Source organism: Calonectris borealis, chromosome 6 (assembly GCF_964195595.1).
Source record: "Calonectris borealis chromosome 6, bCalBor7.hap1.2, whole genome shotgun sequence".
Taxonomy (NCBI): domain Eukaryota; kingdom Metazoa; phylum Chordata; class Aves; order Procellariiformes; family Procellariidae; genus Calonectris; species Calonectris borealis.
This window is the reverse complement of record NC_134317.1, coordinates 24,015,407-24,041,453: the sequence shown is the minus strand read 5'-3', so window position 1 is coordinate 24,041,453 and position 26,047 is coordinate 24,015,407. Positions and strand designations below refer to the sequence as shown.

Genomic DNA, 26,047 nt, shown 5'->3' with positions numbered 1-26,047 from the left:
GCCATGAAACACAAATGTTTAGGAAACCAGGCCTCACTGTTTCTGGCATGAGGGGAACTCCTGGCTCAGACACTGCCTGACAGCTCCTGCGTGTTTTAAGATGCATTGTTTAATATAAATAATAACAGAAACATCAGAAAACATGAAAGATTTAAAGGAAGCTGTTTCAGCTGAAGAGATGCCACTAGATCAAACTTTTGGCTGCCAGTTACAGGAATAAAGTTGTCAGCAGCACATCAGCTGTCGGGATCAGAGCTCTGTGGTGAGAATGCAGACACAATGCCAGAGGCTCTTCTCGGTTTCATCACTGTGCTTACACCAGAGTCGCAGCGACCCACCTTCTCTGGTGGCAAATGGCACCACCAGAGGCAATTCCCCAGATATTTTTATTCATAAACTTCAGCAAGTATCAAAGTTAGGATGGATCAAGGGAAGTCATTTTCCAAAGAACAAAGATGTTTTAGACAGATCAGTAAGAGGGGCTCCCAGCAATATTCAGAGGTATCTCCATCTGCTTGTGACAGAACATTATGCAGCAGAAAAAACAGGCAGAAACAACAAATGGCAGGACATGATTTCTGTGAGTAAATCTGGTTTCTGCTTTTCTCCTGAAAATGGCAGAATAACATCACAGATTTACCTTGGGTTTATACTTATGTAAAAGAGAGCTGAATTTATCTGAGAATTATCTGGCTGAGTGGTCTTGTCTTCACTAGTTAATATCTGGCAATTATGTGTGGATATGACAGTTGCAAGCTTAACGCAGTTAAGTAGGCGGTAGCAACTGAGGTTTAACAGTAGGCTTTTCTTCTTTGCTTGACCTGATGACACATGCAAAAAGCTAAAAACTGCCAGGTCCACATTAGGATTTGAATGAATTATGTGGGTGGAATCTGAATACATGTTGCTTTGAAGAACTATGGGTTGAGAGAAGCAGCAAAAACACCATAGAACCATGCAGAATAGCTAGTGAAGAACATTAAAAACACAAAAGATAGACTTGTAGTAAGGCCTGGAGAAAAAGCAGAGTGAGCTTTTAGGTAGAGCACTAACTGAAGAAAGGTTTAGAATACTGAGAAAGGAGAACGTTTCCCTTTCTGTTGTGTGGAGGAACATGAGACATTATATTGATTCTTTGAAAAATATATATCATCAAAAATACATTAATTGATCTTCACTTCCGCCTCCTAAAGAAAATGCTAAAAGCTCAGATTACTTATCAAAATGGGTGATACTACATTCATGCAATATAAAATTTTATTTAAAGCTTTTGGGTGCTACTAGTAAACCCATGTTCCGGAGATAACATACTTCTCAAGATAAAGCAATGTGCAGACTAGGGTGAAAAGGGCAGACCTGCAGCAGCCTAGATATAGATCAGTTTAAGCTGCTATAAAATTCACTCTTGGCCTTGGGAGTGCCGAACTCTGGTATAGAGTGATGCAGAATCATTTCTAAATGACAAGCCTGGGTTGAACTTCTGTCTATGGGCAAGTGCTCACAGGAGAGCTCCTGCCTCCTGTAATGGCTTTTACACATAATCAGGCATAAAGAAAAGCCTGAGGCGTACAGCTCTGAGGCCTGTGGATGTACCGGCTCTTCTGGCTCAAGAGGTGTAAGTAGGCGAAGTGAGGTGGAGAACATGGAGCCAGCCACATAGCCATGGCTGTAGCAATGCAGCTGCCATGCCTCCTGGTTTGGAGGTGCTCCAGCCAAGTCCAAGATCCCTCTGTGTTCCCGAAATATTTACTATCCACACTAAAATACATACATTTATCGATTTAATTAGAACAGGCAGTCCAGGAAAAAGTCCTTTTCTGCAGGTAGAAGGCGCAAGATCTTTGGAAGGAGATGGCAACACAGTCTGCGTATGCAATTACAGAATGTCATTATTGCAAAATGAGGTCAGGCCCTTACTCAGGCATTAGCACTGCCATTTACCCACAAAAAAGTCTCAGCTTAGTAGAGAGGTATTTTCACCCTAGGACAGAGGCTGTCCTGGAGCCACAGACTAAAATCTAAGAGAAGAGTTCACTCAGAGTGATGATCGCTTTTCTGTGAAGTTTTCTAAAGACCTGAAAATCCTTTTTTCCCCTCACGGTATCAGTGCTCAGAAGGTAAGACAAGCTCCTCTGTAGTGCAGTGGAAACAACCATGGAGTGCTTCTGGTTACTGTAGTAGTAAGAACAAGCAGATATAGGTGCCAGAGTAGATATGCTCTAGCATGGCTGCTAAATGGAGCTTTACTGCCGGAACAGTAAGTCAGGTTTGGTTTTGCAGTGCAGCTGCTCATAGCTGGGCTCGGCTAACCCTGGTTCTCAGATGCAGGTGTCATTAACCACATTAATTAAGAACATGGCCTTAGCAACCAAGAAAATGGTTTCTCACTGCTGCAAAGCTTAAGTTTCAGTTGAGATTTCTGCCATGGGAAGTTGCCTGCCTACAATTTTTGACAACGGTCTTTGAAATGATGACAGCTTAGGTGCAGGATTTAAAATAAATCAAATTCGAGCATAACCTAGCCTTCTATCATTGATCCCCCTTTCCAATATGAAAGCAATCAAGTCACAAAAGTCTCCTTTCACTTGTTAAAGGAAAGAAGAAAATAAGATGTTGTGCACGTTCTGTATTAAAGCTCCTTTTCTTCTCTGAGGAGCAATGCAGAACTATCCCAGCCTGAGGCAGTTCAGTCCTGTTTGAAGGAACAGCAGTTAAAATCACAGCTTGGTCCCAAACTGGCTGTTAAAAATTGTCTCTAACAGCTCTGCTTCCTGTCGCTGCTGCTGCCTCTCCTAGGAAACATTTTGGCTGTGCATGGCTCAGTGGGCAGTTTCTTCTCCACCTCTGTGAGGGTTTCCATAAACCCAGAGGTCCCAGGTGCTGTGCACAACGCAGATTATTTTTGCCAACTCTTGGTCCTGCCTTCACCTTCTCTAGCCCTGGAAGTCATTATTGAGAAGTTCACTCCTGAAGAGATGAATAGGGAGGTCTTTTTAAATTTTCATTTCAAATATATCATACATACCATTTTTTCAAAGTTTACTAGATTGTCAGTGAATGTCTTGTTTCCCTCATGAGTAAACGTCATGTCTGTATAGAAACAAAAGCCACATAAAAGCCCATTACTGAATCATGGCCATACAAAACAGCAGAACATTTTATCTATCCCTTACAAAAATCAAAGCAGCTATAAAAGTAAAACATTTAGTTTTTAATTTGCAGCATTTCTGAGACTAGCAAAATTGAGGTATGATATTCAGATGTACTAAAGCAGTTTTTCTTGTCTCTGTGTCATGCTTTTTATAATGAAAAAAGATCATACCTCACACCGAGATTGATTTCTGCTTTTTCTTGCTGCTACTCTTATTCTTCAAATATTTGACAAATAGCTTTCAAGTTAATAATTCTGGTAACATCCAAGCTTACCTTTTATAAGTAGTGGCATGAAAGGAATTATTGGAGGGTCCAATTTAGCTACAGTTAGTCTGTAGGCCCTATGGTTTCTTGATGGATCCTTAAGAAGAGAGAAATCAAATAATTACTAATATGTATTATTACATGTATTGAGACACTGTATGCATTCATTTAGATGTCATGGCATTTATTAAAATCTTTATTTTCTCCTGTGGCTTTAAAAGTGCATCTGCAAACTAAGACACCTTTTATCATTCTCCCATACAGCTTACATGATGAGAATACAGCCGCTAAACACAAACTTTTTTCACGCCAAATAGCAAGGTAAGATATGATTACAAAAAAATTGTTCATAAAAGGAACCACACATTCTTCCTCCCTCCTTGCAGCTGCAGATCCAGTTTTGCATATGTTGTAACACTAAAATGTATTGCCTGGAAAAATCCAGGCTGGAAAATATAATTTCCCATATGTACTATTGGAAAACATGTGATAAAGCTTTTCTGACTTCCCAGATTAACTTTGAGTGGTACATAAGTTATCTCAGAGTAGGTTCCTAAGAGTATAATTTATTAGTCATACATACTTGTTTTAGCAGCTCTAAAATGGGATCATAAACTTCTTAAAGTCAAACAAGGACATATAAAATGTTCTGAATCAAGGAATTCAAATCAGTTACTCAGAAACTGAATTAGCTCAGATTGTGCATAGAATAAGGGATCTATTGCTATTCACCATTAAGCTTTCAAACTCTGCATAGATCTTCTTGAACTTGCTTGGAAGTTTCTGTTAATAAAAACAAAAATAGCAAACCTTAATTAAATCCAATTTGTGTGGTAATTTTACTGTAAATGCTAGTTCCTTCTACAACGCCCTAAGCCAGGAAAGTGCTCTTTTTGCCAGATATTTCTAACAATGTGCTAATCTAAAATACAACATGTTTCCTAGCAACCAGATTATAAATAGAGACGGGACCAGCCATGAAACCTGGATCCTGATTTAAACCCCAACTTGAATTTACTCCTTTGGGATGTTTAGATTCAGATTTTTGTTCGGCTCACATTGCAATCACTGAATTCAGAATCTAAGTGAAAGTTCAAGTCAATGGTTTCAGGACATTCCTGATTATAGCCTATCTGAAAATACAATTTACACACAGCCTGCGCAGGGGTAGCTCAGCTTAATTATTCATACCTATAATGAACTGCCCTTGCAACATTCAAATCCATGCCTGGGCATTTCCAGGAGGTTTTTTTGTTCATGCTGATGTATCGCCAACTACTGCTCAAATTCTTGACATGCCCAGCAGCCAAGGGCCTCTACCGCTTTCTGGGGTATAAATTAATGAATAGTTTTTCAGTCCACAATACCTACACAAATAAATCATGGTCAGTTGATCATGCCGTGATTGGGATGAGATGGGCTTTACTAAATATTTTCTTTCCCCCTCATGTTATGTTATACATATTAAATAACTTTACTATAAAGACCGTAAGATATGTTATAAATTAGTTTCAGAGATTACAGTAATGTTTTATGCACTCTCAGAATATGCCAGCTTTCTAGTTTTAATAAGAAATTTCTCTGTATTTGCTGTTTAAATCAGACTACTACTGGCAGCGGGTAACATTAAAAATTAATAGAGACTTTATAGCGCAGAAATTATTTTTTGCAATACTTTCTACATTTGGAGTGTGTACCCTAGCAAGATATTTACACTATGCCACAGCAAGGGCCTAATTTTTAATGATGTGTGCCAACAACTGTGTGCCTAGTTTGCATATGCATGCAGATTAGGTATTTGTGAAATAAGTGGTATAATTGGACATTTGCACCTGCAAATATCTAATTTGTGCATGCAACTAATATAAGTGCATGATACTACAGCAAAAATCAGGTCTTGATATGTTTGGTTTTAAGTATATTCTGTATATATATCTGGCTAAAAATCAAGCTGCTGAGATTCTCTTGATAAACTGACTGCCCTACAGAGCCAGACTGTGGTAACATTTCCCCGAACTCACGTTCATACCCCGCACCTACAAATGATCTGTGCCCCTCCAGCTCAGACCCTGTGCCCATTTCAGATTGCTGTAGTATATACATTCAATTCCCTCTTCTCTCTTCATACTACTCCTGTACTGTCTCAGCTTTCCCAAATATTTCTCTCAGTAGCCACAAATGAAGGGTCATTATTTTGAGAAACTGATCTGCAAACCTTTGCCTTTAGCACTGATTGTATATGCCACTTGCAACATGTACTTTTGAATACTGGGCTGGTGTCTTCTCAGATGTGTTAGTCTGATCACCTATTTCAGAGCACTTTTTTAAAGGTGTTCAAATTTTGGTCTCAGTTGTATCAATGGCCTCAGTCATGCTAACTGTTTTGAATTTCTAAGGAACAAAATACACGCACATTCAAATCTGCACTGCTTTTGACAACCAGTATGTTCTTAGTGGTTGCATGTGCTTACTACCTCACCCTGCTGGACACTGCACCCTTTTTATATACTCACGTACAAAAGAGTAAAGCCACAGAAAAAGGTGGAAGCTCAGAATGAAGACCAAACTGATAGTAAGCAGGGAAACGCATGTCAGAGAGAAAACCAGAACTGGTTAGGACAAACCCACATTTTAATAGGGCAACAGAGTCCATATGGAGATCAGAAAATAATATGTATAAACAGAGGGTGGACTTTAGAGAAGTACCTATGGAGTGATCTCACTAAATGATCAGTAAAGTCAAACAGCGGATGGGCTGATGTAAGAGGTTAACTGGCTAACTCGCTCATCCTGTTGGGCAGTTTAGCTCATCAGTAGAGGCTGCTGTTGTCACTCTTCTTAACTGCTTGTGAGTATTCAACACATCTGTGGGTATACTGCCTTACTAATAAAAATTGTCAGCCTTAGCTAAAGCTTATGCTCAGGAGCTGAATTAGTAGATCTAATCTTATCAATAATAAAGGCCCAAGTCATGTTTTTGCTAACTAAAAGCACAAATCCCAGTCAAACTTCTTGGAATTGGATTTTAGCTAAGACTTACCTCCCAAGTTAATGAGAGACGGCTCACAGCAACATTACTCAGTCCCATAATAATAGCGAAAAAGGAATTCAGATTTTTGTATTCTTTACAGCTGAAACACAAAGGGCCGGATTTTAAGTTGTATATATCAGTCAGGGCAGAAGTACACATAACAAACTTAAAAGAGCTGAACCCAGGCATCTAGCATAGATGTGACTGAATTTGGGCAGCCCTGGCCAGCACACCTGTGGCACACCACTTCACCAATGTGTGAGTAATTCACCACACTCTGGAGGCTCCTCTCCCCTCCCTCCTAAAATGATCTCCTGCTTCCTCTTCACTGGGTGCCAGCTTCTGCAAGGACACTAGAGTCATCTTTGAAGCTCCTCCCCACCCAGAAACACAGTCCTGAAACTGGGCTCAATTCAGTCCCAAGGAATACCAGAAACAGTGGAAGCAACTGGTTTACAACCTCATTTGATGTAGAACTTGCTGACAGCTTCTGAACAGCTACTGAATGCTGGAAGCTGTCCCTAGACAATCTTCATCACAGTTTACAGGGGCACTGAGTCTTTTTAAAGGGAGAAGACCAGTTGTCTATAGATGCCTGTATGCCAGTGACCTCTCTTGCTGTATATGTTTTCTAGCTAGTACTTGTAGATTCTGGAACTCTTTAGGATGTTTCAAGCAAAGAACTGCCATTTGTTACCAGCATCATTAAAGAGGTCCTGGGCACTAGGACCTCTAAGTCACACTTCATCCCTAATGCAAAGGAGAAATTTTGTTACCAATAAGGAAAAACTGGAACATGTAACTGAGTATTATGGAAGATCCAGTACACCATATGCAGGAGTAGACACAATCTGACAGAACAGCCCACACAACTGCTCAGCTGGGACTGCATCAGGTGGCTCATGGACTCAATGGAAAGGGAAGAAAGAGAACAAAGTCTATATCTCATAAATCTGTCTCACTAGGTTCCTGCAAATAATTTGCTATTTTTCACAACTGATTTGCCAACATCTGATTTCAGCACCTCAGTCTCTGCTTCTTTTGCTGTTTACCAAGTAAACTTTCACAAGATTCAAGCTATGATTCTCAGATGGATTTTTTTATTCATCGCTGAAGCTCTTAGCTCCTATGAGGTATCCTCAGCTCCAGATGAAATTAGTACAATCATCACATCCTACTGTCCGACTCCATAATTGCCATATCACCCTATTGTTACTCTGTTCTTTCTGTCCCTCCATTTCACCAGACTCAATGTATTGAGTGGGTGAGTCCTTTAGATGTGGGCCTCACTTGTGTCTGCACTGTGTGAACACCGAGCGCATGAAAAAACAATCTCTCCCATCTGATGGATGGTCTGTCTGTTGGAGACTGCTGCCCCCTCAGATGTTATGGCAGAGCTGCTCATACAAATTCTCCCACATCAGATTAGGGACAGTGAGCAAGATTAGTGAAGGTAAGCTGAAATGCTAAAGCTACCCCAAGTTATTCTGACTAGAGCAGGTCAGGGAGTGCCTCATTAGTGGATCTGAGGGGAGATAAGGATGAAAAGCAGCCACCATAGGCTGTCAGTGATAACCTCTTCCCCAGGCACAACTAAATCCAGAAAGGGATATCTATCCACAGTCTGTGACATTGAGAATAAATTGTGGCACTGTAAAAATAATTAGTACCACACAGCAGTAGCGCTCAAACATAGTAGGCAGCTGCAAATGTATCTGCAATATGTAATTTGAATCTATCTTTCATTTTAAAAAGGAAAAGTTTTGCCAAATACCCTGTTAAGCAATGTAATTTGACAAATCCATCTAGATGTATGACATTCTACACCAAATATTCTGTAAAGTTTACAGGCTCTACACTAAATAGCTCAGTTCCAGATAGAAGACCACTGTAAGGAAGGAAAAACAGTGCTGCATGGCTCCACTGCGTGTATGCTGCCTGTAAAATGTCAGAAAGTGGATCCTCCAAAGCACCACAGTGTGCTCAGAGCAGAGGTCCCTCTGCTTCCCAAAACAGAGTGTATTGGAAAAATCTTCCAGTTTTATGAATTGTGAACACACACATATGCACACACGCTTGTCTCCAACACAAACACACGTGGTTAAAATCTCTTGGTACTTACACGAACATATTCATCCTGGCATTTTCCCTGTAAGTACACACCCTTCAAAAATTTCTTACAGGCTCCTTGGGCTTATAACATATGCATGTGCATGGAAAGAATGATTTTCAAAAACTGAATGAAAGTGTCTGAGTATAGTGATACACAAGAAGGCTTCTAAATAGCCTGTGGATGTATCTGCAAAGAGGAAATATATACAAACTGGGTTTGTGGATATCCATAAGAATACGTGCAAGTACATTCTAGAAGGCCTTTCTAATACAATTAATATGGGAAGAACTCACGGTAGGAAATATAGTTTGCTTCTCTCTTTGTTTGAAAGTTTAATCCTACAACGGCTGGAGGAAAGAGATGAACCTGGTAACCTCTACATCCTTTCCCAGCAGATGCAAAGACAACAACAGCTCCTGGAACTGAAAGCACATATGCACAGCACTTGGAGCCAGCACTTGGCCTTGTGCTTGCCCACACAGACAGGGAGCACAAATCACAGGGTGCATGGGGTGGCAGATACAAAACGATGTGCCTTCTGCGAAGGCGTCTGAGCCCCCCGTCACAGAATTGAAACAGGGTTCTCAGTAACAGTTATCTTTAAAAATCAGTGTGCGCAAGGCATCTCGTTACCACCAGTCATGCCTAAGATTAATAGTGCAGCACTGAGCTGTTCTCCCCGAACACTTTTCTAATGAGTCTAGTACTTCTAGGTAGGGTACAGTTCTCATTAGGTCTCAAGGTTCTTCACAAGCAAAACTTCCTCAAAGATACTGCTTCAAGGCCTGGGCCTGCATCTTTTGATCCAGCTCCTTGGCTTTTTCTCCCCTCTAACTTCGGTGCACTTTGTGTTTGTTTTACTGCATGCTGTAGCACCTGTTACCATGGCAGCACTGCACAGAGGGCAGCAGCCTGGCAAAACTTCCCAGCGCCTTTCCAGCGGCTGCAATTAAACCTGCCCGCTGGGTTTGTATGGAGGAAAATCTTGTGCTTCGGATTTCTCTGCTTTTAGGAGACAAAGAGGACTCAGCAGAGCAGACCGCTTTTAGCTATTTATTTTTAGCATTGTAGTGATACCAGAAACATGGAAGTAAACAGGAGGTTGTCAAGCTGTTGTAAATAGCATAGGATTAAACCCATGACACTGAGGAACCCATGGGCTAGGGTGGTTTATTAAGGAGATGTTTAACCGTAATTTTTAGGATACTTGATTTCAAGTGTTTATGGAAATTACTATTGTATCTTAATTTACCACATTTCAACACTTTCCCATTTCATGCCTCTGAGTTTAGAAAAGACCCCGACACGTCTGTGTGTGGGTGCCACTGCCCTCTCCTGGACACAGCCCGCCAGACGGGCAGCTTGCTTCCCAGTTTTGCTCTGTGGAATGACATAAGGGAATATGCGGTATATATATTTTTAGAAACGGAAGAGGTAAATTCGATCCTATATTCTGAATATAAACCTGATCCTGCATGCCCACCACTAGATTTTGAAAATACTCAGCTTCGACCAACCGTTATCCGACCGGAGGGCCCAAAGCAGCTCCCAGAAGGAAGTTGGTACTTGCAAAGCGGGGCCCCCCCCAGAGGGGGGAGGCACACTGATGCAGAGTTTTGATGTGGACACTGATTTCAGCTATGTGGAATTATTAATTGGGAGGAGGGAGGCATCACAGTAACAGTAATCTCTTCCTTTACACAACTACATTTAACGATGCAAAAAGTTTAAAACTCATGGTTTAGCTGCAAGTAATAACTTCTTTGTTTGGTAAGACCGCCTAAAGGCCTCTAGTCACAATGCCCAAAGTCGTAGACAAACACTTAAACAGGCAGTTCCTCAGCGCACACCTCAGCGAACTGTTTGTTCAGACGGCGATGAATGTAATAAATAAACCACGAACTGGACAGGAAGGAAGAGGGTAACAGTGATAAAAAACTGTAGGTATGCAGGGCAGGGGCATGCCCCTGCTCCCTCTGAAGTCAGTCACACCCTGCCCTTGACTTCAGTGATAAGGAGTCAAGGCTGACATCTTTGGCATGAAGGCTCCAAAGAGTTTAAGTTTTAATATGAATAAAATAATAGAAGACAGCAAGAATTGCCTGCTATCTAACCTCAGACCCAGCAGTTAGTAACAAAAGAGGACATTCATATTGTTGCCTTTTTAAACAAAAGTAGTAGAAAAATATACCAAGCAGACTGAAGGTAACATGAGCCTTGTCATCTCCATACCACATCTCTCTGCTCTCGCCTCCCGGTTTTCCCACTCGGGGCAATTCTGAGAATGGTTTTCCTGAACAGCACCAGAAATACTTCTGTTCTCAGGAAAATTAAGGCTCAGTTTTGTTAATATCTACTAATTTGTATATTAATATTTTCTAATGCATGTAAGGGTAAATGAAGGATTCTCCTAATGAACTGAAATATATTTACGCAAAAATAGAGAACATTTTAACCTCTACTGTGTGTGGCTGTCTGAAAATAAAAAAGAAAAATAACAACAAATTGACTATACTGAACCTCATTTCCAGCTCACAGATGATTGTATACTTACTGGGCTGCTATCTTAATATACTTCTTTAACAGCTGAACACGCTTGCTGAGTTGAGAGCAAAGACAAATCTCAGTGACCACCCAGAACTGAATTTCATTAAATCTTCTTAAAAACAAGTCCAGATTTGCTGTGGTCTTTTTAAAATTGTGCCTTCCAAAAGTGTGATAGATCAATTCCAGCTAGGAAAAAGAAAACAGTTTGGGATTTTTTTTTTAGAAATCTCATCTTTTGGACAGAGGAAGGAGGCTAAGAATGCCCTCTAGCCTGAAACTTGCTCTGCAGTTTACGTTTATTGCTCTACAGATGACAAGGATTCAGGTTGCAAATCCAGTAGACAATAGCTGAGACACACTAAAAGCGTAACTACAGACTATGTATAAATAGCTTAATACCTTAAAACATACAAAAGTAATTCAGTAAGCAACACATGTTCAGGAGAAGTTTAGCTTTATTTTTGCATTTTGCCTATAAAATTAAGAATGCCTTATACTTTCAAAACATGTAGGTGGCTTTATTGCAATATTTTTGAAAATCAAGCTTAGAGAAAGTGTTGCAAATAATATACAAACCTACAAATGTACAACTAAATGTTTTCTAACAGATTCTAATCTGCTGAATAGATAGATCCTCATACCTCATGCACACAGTTGAAGAGCTCCCAGTCATAAATTGTCATCTGATGTGCTAAGTCTTTGGAGCTCATCAGTTCGAACGTGCCCACTGTACCCGTAGATGGTCCTTCTTGTTCTGGTAATGGTGCCTATAAAGGGAAAAATGGTATAAAAATATTTTAGAACTCCTAAATTGCATGATTGGTGCTTTTTTCCCATAATGTTTCTGATTTTTTTTCTTCAGTGTGACCACTTTCCTAAGCATGTTTCTAATAGTAAAACTGAAATTTGCTTTTAACCACAGGCTGGCATTAGGAAATGAGAAGCCCTGTGCAAAATCAGTATCCACTATGCACAGGATAGTCAGGAAAATTCTGAAAGCTTTTCAGAGGCACTGTAAGGAAATAAAACAGACTGTTCTCAGTGTGTTATTTTTAGCATTGTTCTAAAACTTGAAGCCAGAAATAAATACTTCAATACACATTGTGCTAATTAAAGCATGTCTGTTTGCTTAGGAGCATAGGTCTTTCCACAAAGCTTTTGTTATCAGTTTCCTTTTTCACATACACAAATAACTAGGCCACAACGCACAAGCCAAATACTTTTGCAAATTACTGATTCCAATGATAAGAATTATTACAACTGCCATACTTCAGAAATCTGCAGTGACTGCAAGGTCTTCTGATCATTTATAAAATAAGCCTCATACTTTCTCTTTGACAGTACAGGGATGCACTATTTGTGATTGCAAAACTCCTGGCTATGCTAATTAAAATTATATGCACACACAGTCTTATGAGAAAGAATCCTTTAAATCATTCAAGTATAAAACATTTTTGAAAGACACTTCCATACCACGCAATAAATGAGATGTGATCTACAGTTCTGCACACAAGTAAATCTTATAGTAAAGAGAGATTTAAAACATGGCTTGAGATCAAGCCAGGTTTGAAGTAGTCTGTTGTATGTATTAGGGTCAAACTGTTTGAACCAGCGCTGCTAAAATACTAACAAACAACTCTCCTGCAAATTCAAATGCCTTACGTCAGTAAAGCTTCCTGTGAACCCACGTTTTAATTGTTTTGTTTCCAGGAGAGGGCAGTAGAGCTCACGTACAAGTTTCTCAATTTCTCATAGGGTCTTTGTCAGACAATTACAGAGCAGGGAATTGTCAACAGGCTCCTTTCTGAGTACAAACTCAATAGAGTCTGCAAGACTAACAGACCATATTTACATACGGCAATATAAAAACTGAGCTTACTAAATGAATCTCCTTTTATGTAAGAATATTATATTACCAATAGAAAAAGGACTGACAGGATTAATACAGCAGATCACTTTCTCAATACCATACAGTATGTAGGAGCTTTATTTCTGTATGAGTTCTTGCTTTGTACTCTAGGGAAGACTTGTCTTTCAAATATCATCATAATACAAACTAACGGAGAATTATTAAACTAAAGCACAGGCATTATTACCTTAAAAGCTCCATCTATAATTTTAAAAAATAGTGTATATAAGCAAAGTACTATCTAAAAAAAATCAGGACAGCCATCGATCTTATAACAGCCTGCAGATTGTTCTGAATTGGGATTTGCACAAACACAAAATTTCTTTAGTGTAAGACAGAGTATGAATTAAAAGTACAGCAGTTTTGTGTAGAAAATCCTAATTTGTGGAAATCTGTGGAAAGAGAATTGCCCACAGACTGAAAGAGGGCTTTTTTCCCCTATTTGGAGACAAACACAACATAGCTGTTACCATAACAAACATGTATTTTCCAAGGCTAGGAAAGAAGCACGTAGGTCTAAACTCATTGTATATTTGAAAATTCATCTAACCCAGAACAATTTTCACATGGGAACTGCCAAGTGTAATGTGAATAAATGCACACGCACAGGCAGCAGCCAGAAATTGGAATGTGAAAGGATTAAACTGGGAGGCAGGTAAGGTTGTTACATTTTTTAATTTGTTTATACCTCTCTGAAAAAATGCAGCTGATAATGGGATGTATTCTGTTATGCAGTGTTGAGAACCTTTTTTAAGGGGCTGCGTGTTCCTCCCTAATTCCTACTGAAGTCAGTCCAGTTGATGAAAACAAGCACACTGCAGCCCTGTATCTTAGAGCTCCCTGTAGCATTTCGAGTACTTGATCCATGGTAAATGGCACAGGGGAAAAGGCACAGAAAGTCCTGACAATTTGCTGCCAAAGCTATGTCTACACAGACAATGCAGAGCCATATAAAATTACCCAGCGTAGCTGTACTGACGCAACACCCCTGCTTTAGAGTAGCATGCCCCATGAGGGTATCTACTTGGCAGGATTAATTAACCTTAAGGGAACACCAGAATTTAATAAACTGAACAAGAGGTATCTCTGCATGGAACTACAGTATGCTGGATGTGCATTCCCTGGTTACTAAATTGAAAGCAGCAGCAAAGCATAGATTTTACCATATCTATAAAAGAAATCAGGCATACATACTAAGTGGCTTGTTAAAAGCATACAGGAGGCTGAAACAAGGCTAGGAGTAATAGAGTTCATGCTGACATGACTTGGCAATGACATTTGTTTTTAATGAAATAAAAGGAACAAAAAGTACAGCAAATCACACTATAAAAGCAGACCCCATGGAGATCGTTAGAATTACTGTATAAACCGTAAGTACTTATGAACAATTCTACCTAAGAAAAAACAGACTTTCTATCAGGAGTATTTTCTGTGATTCTACTTAGAATCATCTGAGATTTTGACACAGTATTTTGTGGGGCTGAGAAATAAAAGATTTTAAGAAATTTACTGTTGGAATCAAGTCTCCAGAATGCTTTAATTGGTAAGATCTATCTTCAAGAATACATCCCTGTGGCCTTGAGGAGATACTTCTGTAGTCAGGAATTACTGCATGTCTTACTGACAATACTCAGCTCTTCCTAAATGCTCAGTTGACACAGAGAATACTGGGATCAAGTACTGTCACGTGGATCAGATGGATTTCTGCTCTAGTTTAGGAAATTGTAACATTACCTTGTTTTAATTTCAGGGCTTATCCCATAGCACTGTGACAAGCCCTTTGTTGTGAATGTTTCCACTAGTTTTTACCTAAAGCATTGATAACGCAAAAAGGGACAAGTGTTCAAATAAACTGAAGAATTGAACTTCCTGAGAACTGCATACATACATACCAATGAATCGAACTGATCACGTGGGCAAGCAAACAGCCGTCCATTAACACTGAGAGTTGTAAACACTGAAACATCATGAGGTTTGAGCACAACCTTTTCTGTAAACATGAAACAAAAGATTGTTATTATTATTATATTATTATATATGCGTAGAATTTACAACAGGACTGATCCAACAGATGACCCTTCTGGGAACAAATTTTGCACAGTAAACCAATGTCCAGGATACAAAATAGATGACAACAAGGTCCTCTTTATTGAAGAAATGTGACAAGCTCAGCCCAAACCAGTTTCTTACAGAACTGGCATACAGAACTAGAATCCCAGCCCCAAACTGTACAGACAGGTCAAGAAGCCTGTGCTGCCATCTTGAGAAACTACCTGCAAAAATTCAGCCATAATTAGGGACTCCATCCATTCTTCTCTGAGCTGTAAGCATTTGGAGAGCTGCTCTTAATAGAAATTGCCTTGGAAGACAGTAACTGCATAAGGAGGTGATGAAATGCAACTGTATTCAAATCTCATTACAGCAGTTCTAAAAGAGCATCACATCACAGGTAAACAAAAGATAAAGAAGTAACTTACAAAACAGTCTCTTACAGCATGCGCTGGCTGTCAGCAAATCTGACAATAAAAAATTGCTGCAACTGCAAAAAGTAGAGCCGCCTGGTGTCAGTTCTCAGGAAGTGAGCTGTTTTTGGCAGGCATCACTGTTTGCGAAAATTAGCTCTCATTAGCTCTGTGTGTGTCCACACAGTCACACTCAACCAGAGCACTTCAGCAACACCAATTCTCCAGCAGAATTCACCTTGCAGTTACTCTCCCATTTCCACAGCCTGTGGTGGGGGGCTGACTCCTGACCCTTTGCGAACACTAGGTGGCTTGGCACTAAGTTGCTCAGTAGTGGTTTGCATGGACAGAGTGGCCAGAATGGCAGTGACCACTACTGGACTGTCTGCACTGCAGTGTTTTCTGCTGTTGCTGATTCATATGTCTCGCCTGACATTATCCATGCTTACCTCCTATTTCTGTTGTTAAAAAACTATTACAAGTCTTACAGTGAAGGAAACTTGGGGTAGCTCTGCTCTGTAAGATGCAGATAAACAAACTTCTCCATTTTCCTGTCTCCTATGTGAACTCCAGTCTGTGCCTGCAGTAGGGAAAGGACTTGCCTCTAAGACAGAACCTGTGTACCAGCAGAACATGCACATGGATATAAAAGCCTTGACTGAATTAGTCTTTCAATCCCTCCCGACATTCTGCTTCATCGTAAGTGAAAAGTGTTTAAGATGATGCAAATACAGTACCTCCTCCTGAACTCATCTTTACTATGATGAGGCCTTCTCCGGAACCAAGCTTATCTGCTACTGCGCTGATCACTTCCTTCACAGAGGAAGACACTGGCACCCGGATAGTGGTATAGGTTTGGTCTATACAGTACACCTTAAACAGAACTAAAGAAAAAAAGATTGCACTGTGTATGCCATGTGTAACAACCACAGAGACTGTACAAATTACTTTCATTTCAGTAACCACTCCTCACAAAGAAACAAATAAAGCAACAATAAATCATGACAGTTTTGATAGCTCCCCATTCCTCAGATGTTCTACAATATGTTGCTAGGATAGAAATCTCTGATTTCCCAGAGCTTTTAGTAAACCATGAAGTACTAGTGTTTCAGTATTGCTACATTATTTATGGATACCAATTTAATCTGGCACTTTGTTATGTTCCAGACATGGTAATATTTTAAATCAACACTTCCTTTCAAGAGCCAGGAAAACTGTCTGCAAACTCCCTTAATTACAGGAAAACCATTTTCGTATTTACAAAATAGATTTGAAAATAGTTTTGGGTACAGTCAGAACTTAAATCAAACTGTGTTGCAACCTGGTTTTTACAAGCAAGTATATAATTGCTGAATCAAGAATGCTGTAGACAATAAAGAAAAATACCCTAACAATAAGAATACACTTGAGGGTACAGTACAAATTGGCTCACAGAGTAATACACAAACCCACACCTCTGGCTGCCTAGAAATCAGTATGATAGTACATTAGCCTGCAAAAAGCAAGGCAGCCCAAAGTGACATGAATTTAAGACAGAAGAAGTTAGCAAAATACTCCTTCAGCTCAGCTGTCAAGCCAAGCCAAGCAGCCCCAGGGTTATAGCTGTCCACGGATTTTCAATGTTCAGTGTGATGCCTGCCCTATGAATGAGAAAGGTGCAGCCATATGAAAGGGGCAGTTACTGCTTGTCCACACAGACACAAGAAGTAGTACTTCCCTGGCAGCGGCAACTGTTTTGCTTTTTGTAGACCTAGAAGAAACACTGATGTGGACAACAGAAGCTGCATGCCTGGCAGGATGTCTGCTGCTCATACGCAGTTACCTCCAGCTTTTGAGATGGCTCTCGCATTGGTTTGATTTATGCCACCAGCTTTCTCAGCTATATTGCATTTTGTTTCCTTATTTTTACTGTTGTTCACTAGCAAGAGCTATCCTTTAATATCAAACACCTTGAAGCAGAAGCTATCTTCTGTGATGAAGATGCACCAAAACAACCATTGAGAGACTGGCTCTAGCAGTTGCAAAGAAATCCTCAGATTTATGAGTTTTAAGGGGCATGTATCTTTGTTTACAATGAACAGATCTCATCAGCAGAGCTCAGGATTTTGTTCACATAGTAGTGCTTTAACCTGCCTGAAATAAAGGACAATATGAAAAGCCAGTACAACTGAAAATTATATTCTGATACACTGCTGTAAATTTTACTTTAATCTCTTCAGAGAATCAAACAATAGCAATAGGGCAAACCAGCAGATTTTGTTTTCTAGGCTGTGTGCCACAGGGCAGAGATCCACGGCATGATTATCATCTGCTCCACTCCTAGCTCGCGAAAAACAGCTATACATGTTAGCTCAAACTACGTAGGGGAGACAGAGGCTCAAACATGACCTTCAGCACCCACTATTTATTGCAGTGCCATTACCTGCATGGACACTGTCTGTATTGGTTCTTACCTGTTTTGTTCATTTCCTATTTTAAAGGTTTTCACATCTTCCTCTGAGGAAGCAGAGTGTTTGATAGAACAAGTAACTAAGGGAAAAGACCAGGAGCACTTCAAATCAATGATGGAGAATGTTGGGATAGCACAAGCAAACAGAGTTTGCTTCAGGCCAGGCTTCAAAACTGTAGGTAGGTACTTTTGTTTATTTTTAGACCATTTTTTTGAGAGAGACAAATTTACTGCAAATCTCAGTGGCTGAAGAAGGAACTCACCTTCGTCGCTGCCCCTGATAGGCTGGCGTTTCTGTGCTCTGTCATCACTTGTGTTGAACAGCTGCAGAAGAACTTTGTGCTGAAAATGAATCATCAGGATTCACATTAATACAAAAAAAAACATTATGGGGTAGACATGAACTACAATAGATCTCTTATCAATGGCAGGAAAAAGAGTAGCAATGCAAAATTTGTCACTTAATGTTAAAAGCTATTTCTCAATGTGTTGTTTTAATATATCCATGATACTAAAGAGAAGATGGATTTGCTGTGCTAAAGCTTTTACTTTAGAAAATGGACAAATAAATTACCTTACCTTCTTTTGTGGTGCTTTAGGTTCTTCAGAACTATAAAAAGGTAAAGCATAGAATATACAATTAAATATTACCTGGAAGATTTTATGTACAAAATCACCTATCGAACATGGACCACTTGTCAAGCTACAATATCAACATATTCATGTTTGCATATATGAAAAGACTAGATGATGTCATAGGCAGGGAAAATACAATACAAAATCCACGTAAGCATGAAATAAGCATCCAGTTTAGTTTTAATGATGTGTACATAATTTCTTATTCCTTCTGTCAACCTTTTAATGAGAGTTTGGTGTTTGCAAGAATGATGTGGAAAGAGAGGGCCATAGACATTCATCCAAACAAGTTTGCATGCAAACAGTCTTGTATGACTGGGTTCCATTCATAGAATGGATTCTTAATGGATATAAGCAATAAATTTTCTTCATCTATTTACTGAGAAAAAGGGCGGGGGGAGGAAAGAAGCAAAAACTGTGCTTACACTTGCTTCACAATTTTCTCTAGCTCTGGAAGTTGCTCCTTTAGTGCTGCAATCATTCTAGTATCATCTGATACAGATACATAAAATTCCTGTAAATGATACAGAATAGTCTTTAAATAACTATAGGGGTAAATGAGCAGTACTCAGGATAGAGGATTATGAGATGACATCTGATAGCTTAATGATTATGAAGAATGATAATCTGCATAGAGGAACACATGCTGGGCCCAACCCTCTATTACTTCTACTTGTTTATCTCCAGCTGATTTAAAGCAAGAGTTACACATGCAGAAGGGCAGCCTGATGAAGCTCCTTAGCTCACTGTGTAACCACTGACTGCTTGTGCAAAAACTGCATTTTCAGATTATCAAGGATAAAGACTATAAAATTCACAAATATTCTGGCATGGTAGTTTTTTTTTACTCACTGCTGTTGTAGTCCTTAGAGGTTCATTTGCTGAACCTCAACAACTGAGTTGTTGACTCTCAGCTACCCCAGTCCGCTACAATATTACCCTCTTTTAAACCCTACTCAAACCTCTTCCTGCCACACTTACATAAAACTGACTCAAAGAAGGATCTATGTGCTTGCAACTAGTAATTGTTATTTAATTTTAACTTCTGGACTAATGCAAGACATTATGTCTCTCTCCAAAGCTTGTCTATTGTGAAAAGCTTTCCCATGTGGGCTCGCTATATGTCATACCTAAGGTCCCTCTCTATTCCCCTCTGCTAACTCTTATCTTAGATTCAGTTTTAAGCTCTTTGGGGCAAGAATTTCCATTCAGCCAACAACGTATGGCATTGTGTTCCATAAAAACAATATATAATAATAACAGCAATCACAACAACTTAACATGACATTGGCAGTGTACCTTATCATAGAAATACAAGGATATGGCACTCATCACAAAGACCTTACAACCAATGTCTCAGGAATTAAATGATTTTAAGGGATCAGAAGGGTTCTGAAGACAAAGATCTTAAGTTCCAATAGCTGCAGTACAGCTTTCATTGAAATGGAAAGGATTTTCGTTTTGTAGAGTGACAACCGTCCAGCTCCTTCCTGGCACACCTCAGGCAGGCATAAACAGCCCCCCAGTTCAACCTGTAGAGCCTCTGAACTATTCACAAAAAAATACTAAAAAAAGCAAATTCATCTATTGCTATAAAGCAATCTACCCATGCAGTGCTTTGAAAGGGGTCTGTAACTTCGGCAGATATGTTCAGAGGTCCAGAGGTTGACGATGGTTCAAGCACTGTTGTAGTGTCTATACTGCCTGCAGCTAAAACTGAGAAAACAGAGTTACGAGTTTGCACTTTGAAATAACCTGCTTCTCTTTAGTTCATAACAGAATTCGACAGACCGGGAACAGTGAGCTTTCAGCTTATCTTGTTTGGTAGGTACTTTTCGGTACAATGATACAATGATTGCTTTATACCTCCAAAAAGGCCATTGCTGCTTCATCTTCTTGTAGTAAATCTCCATACAAAGCAGCCCACTGCAGAACCAGTCGAATGACTCGCCTTTTATTGTTGAGGGCATAATCCATTTTCTCCTGCTCTGTACCCTGGGAAGGCTGGGCATGATAGGTGCCACGGTGTCAAGGAAAATGCTCAGTGATTGAAAATATCAAAACCAGTATGAATTCACAAACAACTGACTTCCAGCAAACCATTTTCAGGGTGTTCAAACATAACTTCCCAATACATACTTTTGATTTCTGACTGCCGCTAGCATAAAGACTTGCGAACCTTTCACGTTCATACTAAAAAGCAAAAAGACAGTGAATTCTCTAAAGAGCACAGGAATGATCACAATCCCACCACAGAGACGGTTGCTGTAGGGGAGCAGAACAGAAATGACACTTGGAACAATACAGAAGAGGATTAACCGTGGAGACTGAAGAAGGATATTTCTCCTTGTTCTTCTTTGGAGACAGCTGAAGAAAAAGAAAAATGTCGCTTTGTGTTTATTAACAATTCCAGTCTTCCATTTGTGAGGAAGACTACCGGAATGAACCACCAGTGTTCTTCCTTTTATTTTTAGAAGTTACTGTAACCTAAGGTGAACCTCAGTCCCATTATGGTAACGAAACCTGGAAGTCTCTGACTACAGAGACATGGAGTAAAATAATAAATTCTGTAGTAGCCTCATTTTACATATGAGGAAATCAGAAGTTTCTACTCAAATAAAGCATATTTGGGACACAATACTTTGTGATAGTTATTTTGTGATAAACAATAAGAAAAAATGGGAAACATTTCATTGACCTTTTTCATGATGAATTGTCAACATAACAAAAATATGCAAATAGCAAAAAGACCAAAAGTAACATTTATTGAAAGGAAAAAAACAAGAAAAAAGTAAAGGCACAATGGGCAATAAACTGAGATAATTTCAGCCTTTAACTTATGCAAAAATGAAGACAAATTCCCAGCAGAAACAGGATATAACAACTTGTGTGCCAACTTCTCACTGATCAGAGGTTAACAATATATATTTAAACTGTTTCCCAATAAACTGATGGCTAAATGTGAAGTAAGCACAGAATGAGTGCAGTCACATCTTCAACTTTTCTTCGTGGATACCAAAATTCTGATTCTGGACTGTCATGAATAACACTATTCCCAATTATATAGCAATTTAATATTAAAATACTGACACTTTTTCACTCACAGCGAAGTCCAGCATCCTTTCAAGGTGCACTTTCAGTTGCTCTAACAAAAGATTTTAAAATATTAATTAGAAAATTAAAATATTAATTAGAAATCAAAATTATCTAAGATAGTTATTTTAAGCGCCTCATTTAGAAGCATTTCTCTAACAAATACTAATAAAATATAATGGGAAAAAGTATCTATTAACTCACACTTTCCAAATGATCCTCCTGCCCAAAACCCCCTGCAGAGATTTGACATGCTACCAGGGTTACTGGGGCGCTCATTTGATTGACAAACTTTTAGAAATCTGCATTTTAATTTCATTTGGAAAGGTTTAAAATGACTAGAGAACTAGACATGTCAGTACAGTTATGGGAGTAAATAAGTCAAAGGGTCGTAAGAAGTAAATAATATATTGTAAGCTATGTGCTGTAATATCTCAGGGAGCAAGTCAATTCTACTGAGTCATTTTTCTCATGCCATTTTTACCTTTCAAACACTGTAATTATTTCATGTATTTTTACTTTCTTATTAACTGACTCACCACAGGCACTGGTAATTTTTCTGTATTTTTACTGCTCATTTATATTAATTGCTCTTTTATTAACATTATCACAGGGAAAGTCAATGAAGGGTTCTCCCATTTTTACGGGACCTACAGGATGCAGCTGCACTGCAGACTGCAATCAGAAGTAAAATATCATGTATACTAACATGGTTAGAGTTCAGTATATGTATTTCTAATTATGTCTAGCATATGCTAGGAAATGGAAGCAATTCAGAAGTCTCTTCTTCCCTGTGTGGGAACACTTAACCATATCAGGAGCTGTGCAAAATCAGCACCTATTACTACAGTAGAACGCAAAACATTTTGCTGCCATGATGGTAAAGGAGGTTCACAAAACATTCACACAGAAACATGCTAAAGGACTATCATCTACAGGGAGCAAAAGAGGAGTTTATTCTTCATAAGTATTTAGACAGCGGTCCTTTAAAGATGCACACCTGCACACACGCTCACACACTTGCATTATCCCAAGTGCACTTTTGGAGGTGCTACTCGATTTCAAGTTTTCTTTTGGGCTTTGTCCTGCCTCCCTCTGACAAGCTGTAGCTCTGAGCATTTTTCTATTTCCATCTCTGTGAAGAAGAGAGGGAAACAGGGGCCTTGGTCCAACACACAGGACTGATGTCCTAATCCAGGACAGGGGATCACGCTCTTTGCTTCCCTATGAAAAAGAAGTATGTGGGGTTTTTTTAATATTGCAGGATCCATATACTTTAATGACTAAAAAAGAGTCAAGGGACAGTACAGTATAAGCACTGAATATGCAGCAGGCAATAATGTTACTTAGCCAAAATGGTGCACCCGTCCATTCCTTTCAGAATCAAAGAACTTACAGATGACAAAACGCTGCTGTAAAAGAAGTGAAAACCCAAATAATTTATAGCCTGTACTATGCTGGAAAGCACTATAGTGGTCTAGCTCTACTCATACTCGCACGCTGCCAGCTAAAATAGTACCCTAAGTGGGTGCAGGAAAATAGACTTGTATTGATTCAAAATTGGGAGCTGGAGCAAAAACAGTGTCTCTGACTCAATCACTTTTCTTCTTTTTCTGTTTTAATTTCCTCACTGAGCATAACTAATCTCTTCTTAGTCTCACAGCACAGGCAAACATTTTTGTAGAGTGAATTCAGCTCCAGGAAAAGCTGACACTAAAGCAGTGGGATACCAGTTACTTTCAGCCCTCCTCCTCCTCTCTGAAAAGAATTAGCATGATGCCTGCCATGACCCACTTAAGACCATGGTCTTAGCCTCCTCTCCAGAATAGATTTCATCACAAGTGAATATGTATACATAAGTGACACTATCACTTTGATCTTCAGAAAAGCTTTTCCCCTATAATCAGGCGCATTTTGCTTATGCGTCTGATTTTCCCAGTTACTGGATATCAGAGGTATACTATTATAACTGAGGATAGATAAGCCTGAGTCTCAAATGGACTGATTGAATAATGTGAGCTAGATAAATCAGAAAAAAAAAAAACAACTACCATAAAAAGTGCTGCCCTTTTCTTCCCCTTGCAAAGCTGTCAGCAACAGCATTTCATAATACCTTTGATATCCAAAACTATGTGATTTTGGAAAATGAGTTTGTTTCAGGTGTACGAACAATTTTCTGCAGACCAGTTTTATGGGTCCAAAGGTTTTCAAAACAATTACTGTCCTTGCTAGGAGTAACACAAATGGATTCTCAAGCTTGCCAGACAAGGACACGATTCTCTATTTTGTGGTTTCAGGGTGTTAGCTTTCCCAGATGTCACTCGCCCCGCTGAGCTTCAAGTAAAGCACACTTTCACACCAATCTGTTTCTAAAAAACATAAATACAGAATTGAAGTTATTATACCCCTGTCAGAATTCTGTAAAACAGAAAACATTATATGTTTATTTAATGCTCCTAGTCACTTGATAGCTTCAAGTCACTGTGCACAACGAAAACTCTCAACAGCTCCCCAAACTAAATGACCTGCCAGTAACTGACTGATGGACGTTTCACAGACTCCTCCTGTAAAACATGCAGACAGTACGAGAATCACCTCCAGCTCTCGATGCTATCCACTGTAAGCTTTCATCTCCTGGGTATTCGCATGCAATTGAAGTTTCTTGCAGTTTGTTAACATAGACTATTATTATAGATTATTATTATTTTTATTCACAACTATTATGACAGCACCTAGGAACTACTTACTCATTATTCTACTGGTTTAGGAACCCTTTTGCTTGAGGCAGTTTGCAGCTTGTAATCTATAAAGTGGACCACTGAAATCACCAAAACATAATGATCTTAACCTTAAAATCTAGATGCTGTAGTTCAGCAAAAACCAAGAAAGACAGAAAGGATACAGGAAGGGTAATCCAAACTTTTATGTAATTTCACTTACCTGGTGGAGGGACAGTACATTTCTTTCCCTTGGAATAGTAATCAGCACAGGAAAGATACAGTTTTCATGCTCCGGGACTGCATCTCATCATAGGTATATGCTATCCATTTCAGAGCTGTTGAGCTATGGACAGCTGTTAGTCAGACACTGAGAACCCACCCACAAGGCACAGCCTCCATGAAACATGATGTACTTCTTGAGAGAGAGAAGCTTCAGTCTCATGACCGATAGGAATAGCTGTTAAAGGGATGTAACTTTTCCCTTACAAAAGGATATTGTGCCATCAAGGTTGGGCAGAGCTGATTATTTGGCATAAAAACACAGTGCATCATAATAAAATCATTTAAAACAGAATCTGTGAAAAGAGAAGAAAGGAAACAGTCAATTAAGCCCCTGCAAACAGCTTGGGGATCACAAGGATGAGTTTTCTTTCAGCTAAAATATCTTATTAGCCCTCTGCAGATAATAAAGGGGTCTTCTTGCATTTTGTTTGTAGGATTAAGTATGAAAATGGGGAATGAACCAATATGAGCTGAAATATTAAGCTTTTATTCTTGTCTGCATGAATTTTATTGCACTTACGCGAACAGGCATTTGCCTGTGTCAAAGGGAAATTTGGCACAGCAAAAAAACCCCCATCTGTGCTAAAGTGAAATGTTTAAATGTTTGGATATACTTCTCTACAAGTGTAGAGATCTTAGCATAAGAAGAATCAGGCCTACCACACTAAGAAATGCTGCTGCATTTGGCTTTAGAGAACTATAACCCCAGACAGGACAGTTAGTATATGCTACACAGGAGAAAGCAAATAATTTAATTCTTTGCTGATTTCCTAGCAATGAGCAGAAGGCCTAAAAGAGGTAAAAGGACAGTCAAATATCGGGTGTTATTTTGATTCAAAAGTATCACAGCTGCTACATTTACATTAAAACATATATGAACAATATGATTGACATTTTCTCTGGCAAAAAATAGCAAGATATTTTTTCTGTTAAAATGATCTGTGGTAGCTTTGGTGTAAATCCCAGTTTGCTTTATCTATGTATTTGTGACAACAAGAAAGATTTATAAAGCCTGGCTGCAGAGGCCAGAATAATTTTGGCAGTGAGAATAAACTTTATTTTACTTCTAAACTATGCAAGTCTTATATGGAATCATTGAGAAACAATAAACACAATACCCTGGGGTATCATTTCTTTTGCAACTTTTGAGATAAGAGAAACATTCAAAAACTCTGTAAGTAAGGGATGTCAGAAAAAATATGGTGAGATAACTGTGTAATGTAATATTACATCATTGCTTCCACTGTAATTCATATATGAAAATATCTCTCAGTTGACAAAACTCACCTCCGGAAGGGTGGGACTTTTTCTTTGCGTAATATCCAGATTTTAACTGTTCTTAATTAAAGGAATGCATAAACTAAAAATTCAATTTTCCAGCACTCTGA

At 39.1% G+C, this 26,047-nt stretch overlaps 1 protein-coding gene across 1 annotated transcript in view; it reads right to left on the bottom strand.

Annotated features, from left to right (window-relative positions):
- The window catches only part of RAPGEF4 (Rap guanine nucleotide exchange factor 4), a 159,389-nt gene that overhangs the window by 8,463 nt on the left and 124,879 nt on the right, over positions 1-26,047 (bottom strand). Inside the window, exons 16-28 of the mRNA XM_075153951.1 lie at positions 24,874-24,952; positions 20,431-20,581; positions 18,990-19,078; positions 18,508-18,538; positions 18,192-18,270; positions 16,217-16,363; positions 14,910-15,007; positions 11,750-11,875; positions 11,116-11,294; positions 6,458-6,548; positions 4,150-4,200; positions 3,427-3,514; positions 3,026-3,090 (exon numbers count right to left, since the gene is read on the bottom strand). Of these exons, the coding sequence (XP_075010052.1) occupies positions 3,026-3,090; positions 3,427-3,514; positions 4,150-4,200; positions 6,458-6,548; positions 11,116-11,294; positions 11,750-11,875; positions 14,910-15,007; positions 16,217-16,363; positions 18,192-18,270; positions 18,508-18,538; positions 18,990-19,078; positions 20,431-20,581; positions 24,874-24,952 (1,274 nt within the window). The remainder of the gene's footprint in view (positions 1-3,025; positions 3,091-3,426; positions 3,515-4,149; positions 4,201-6,457; positions 6,549-11,115; positions 11,295-11,749; positions 11,876-14,909; positions 15,008-16,216; positions 16,364-18,191; positions 18,271-18,507; positions 18,539-18,989; positions 19,079-20,430; positions 20,582-24,873; positions 24,953-26,047) is intronic.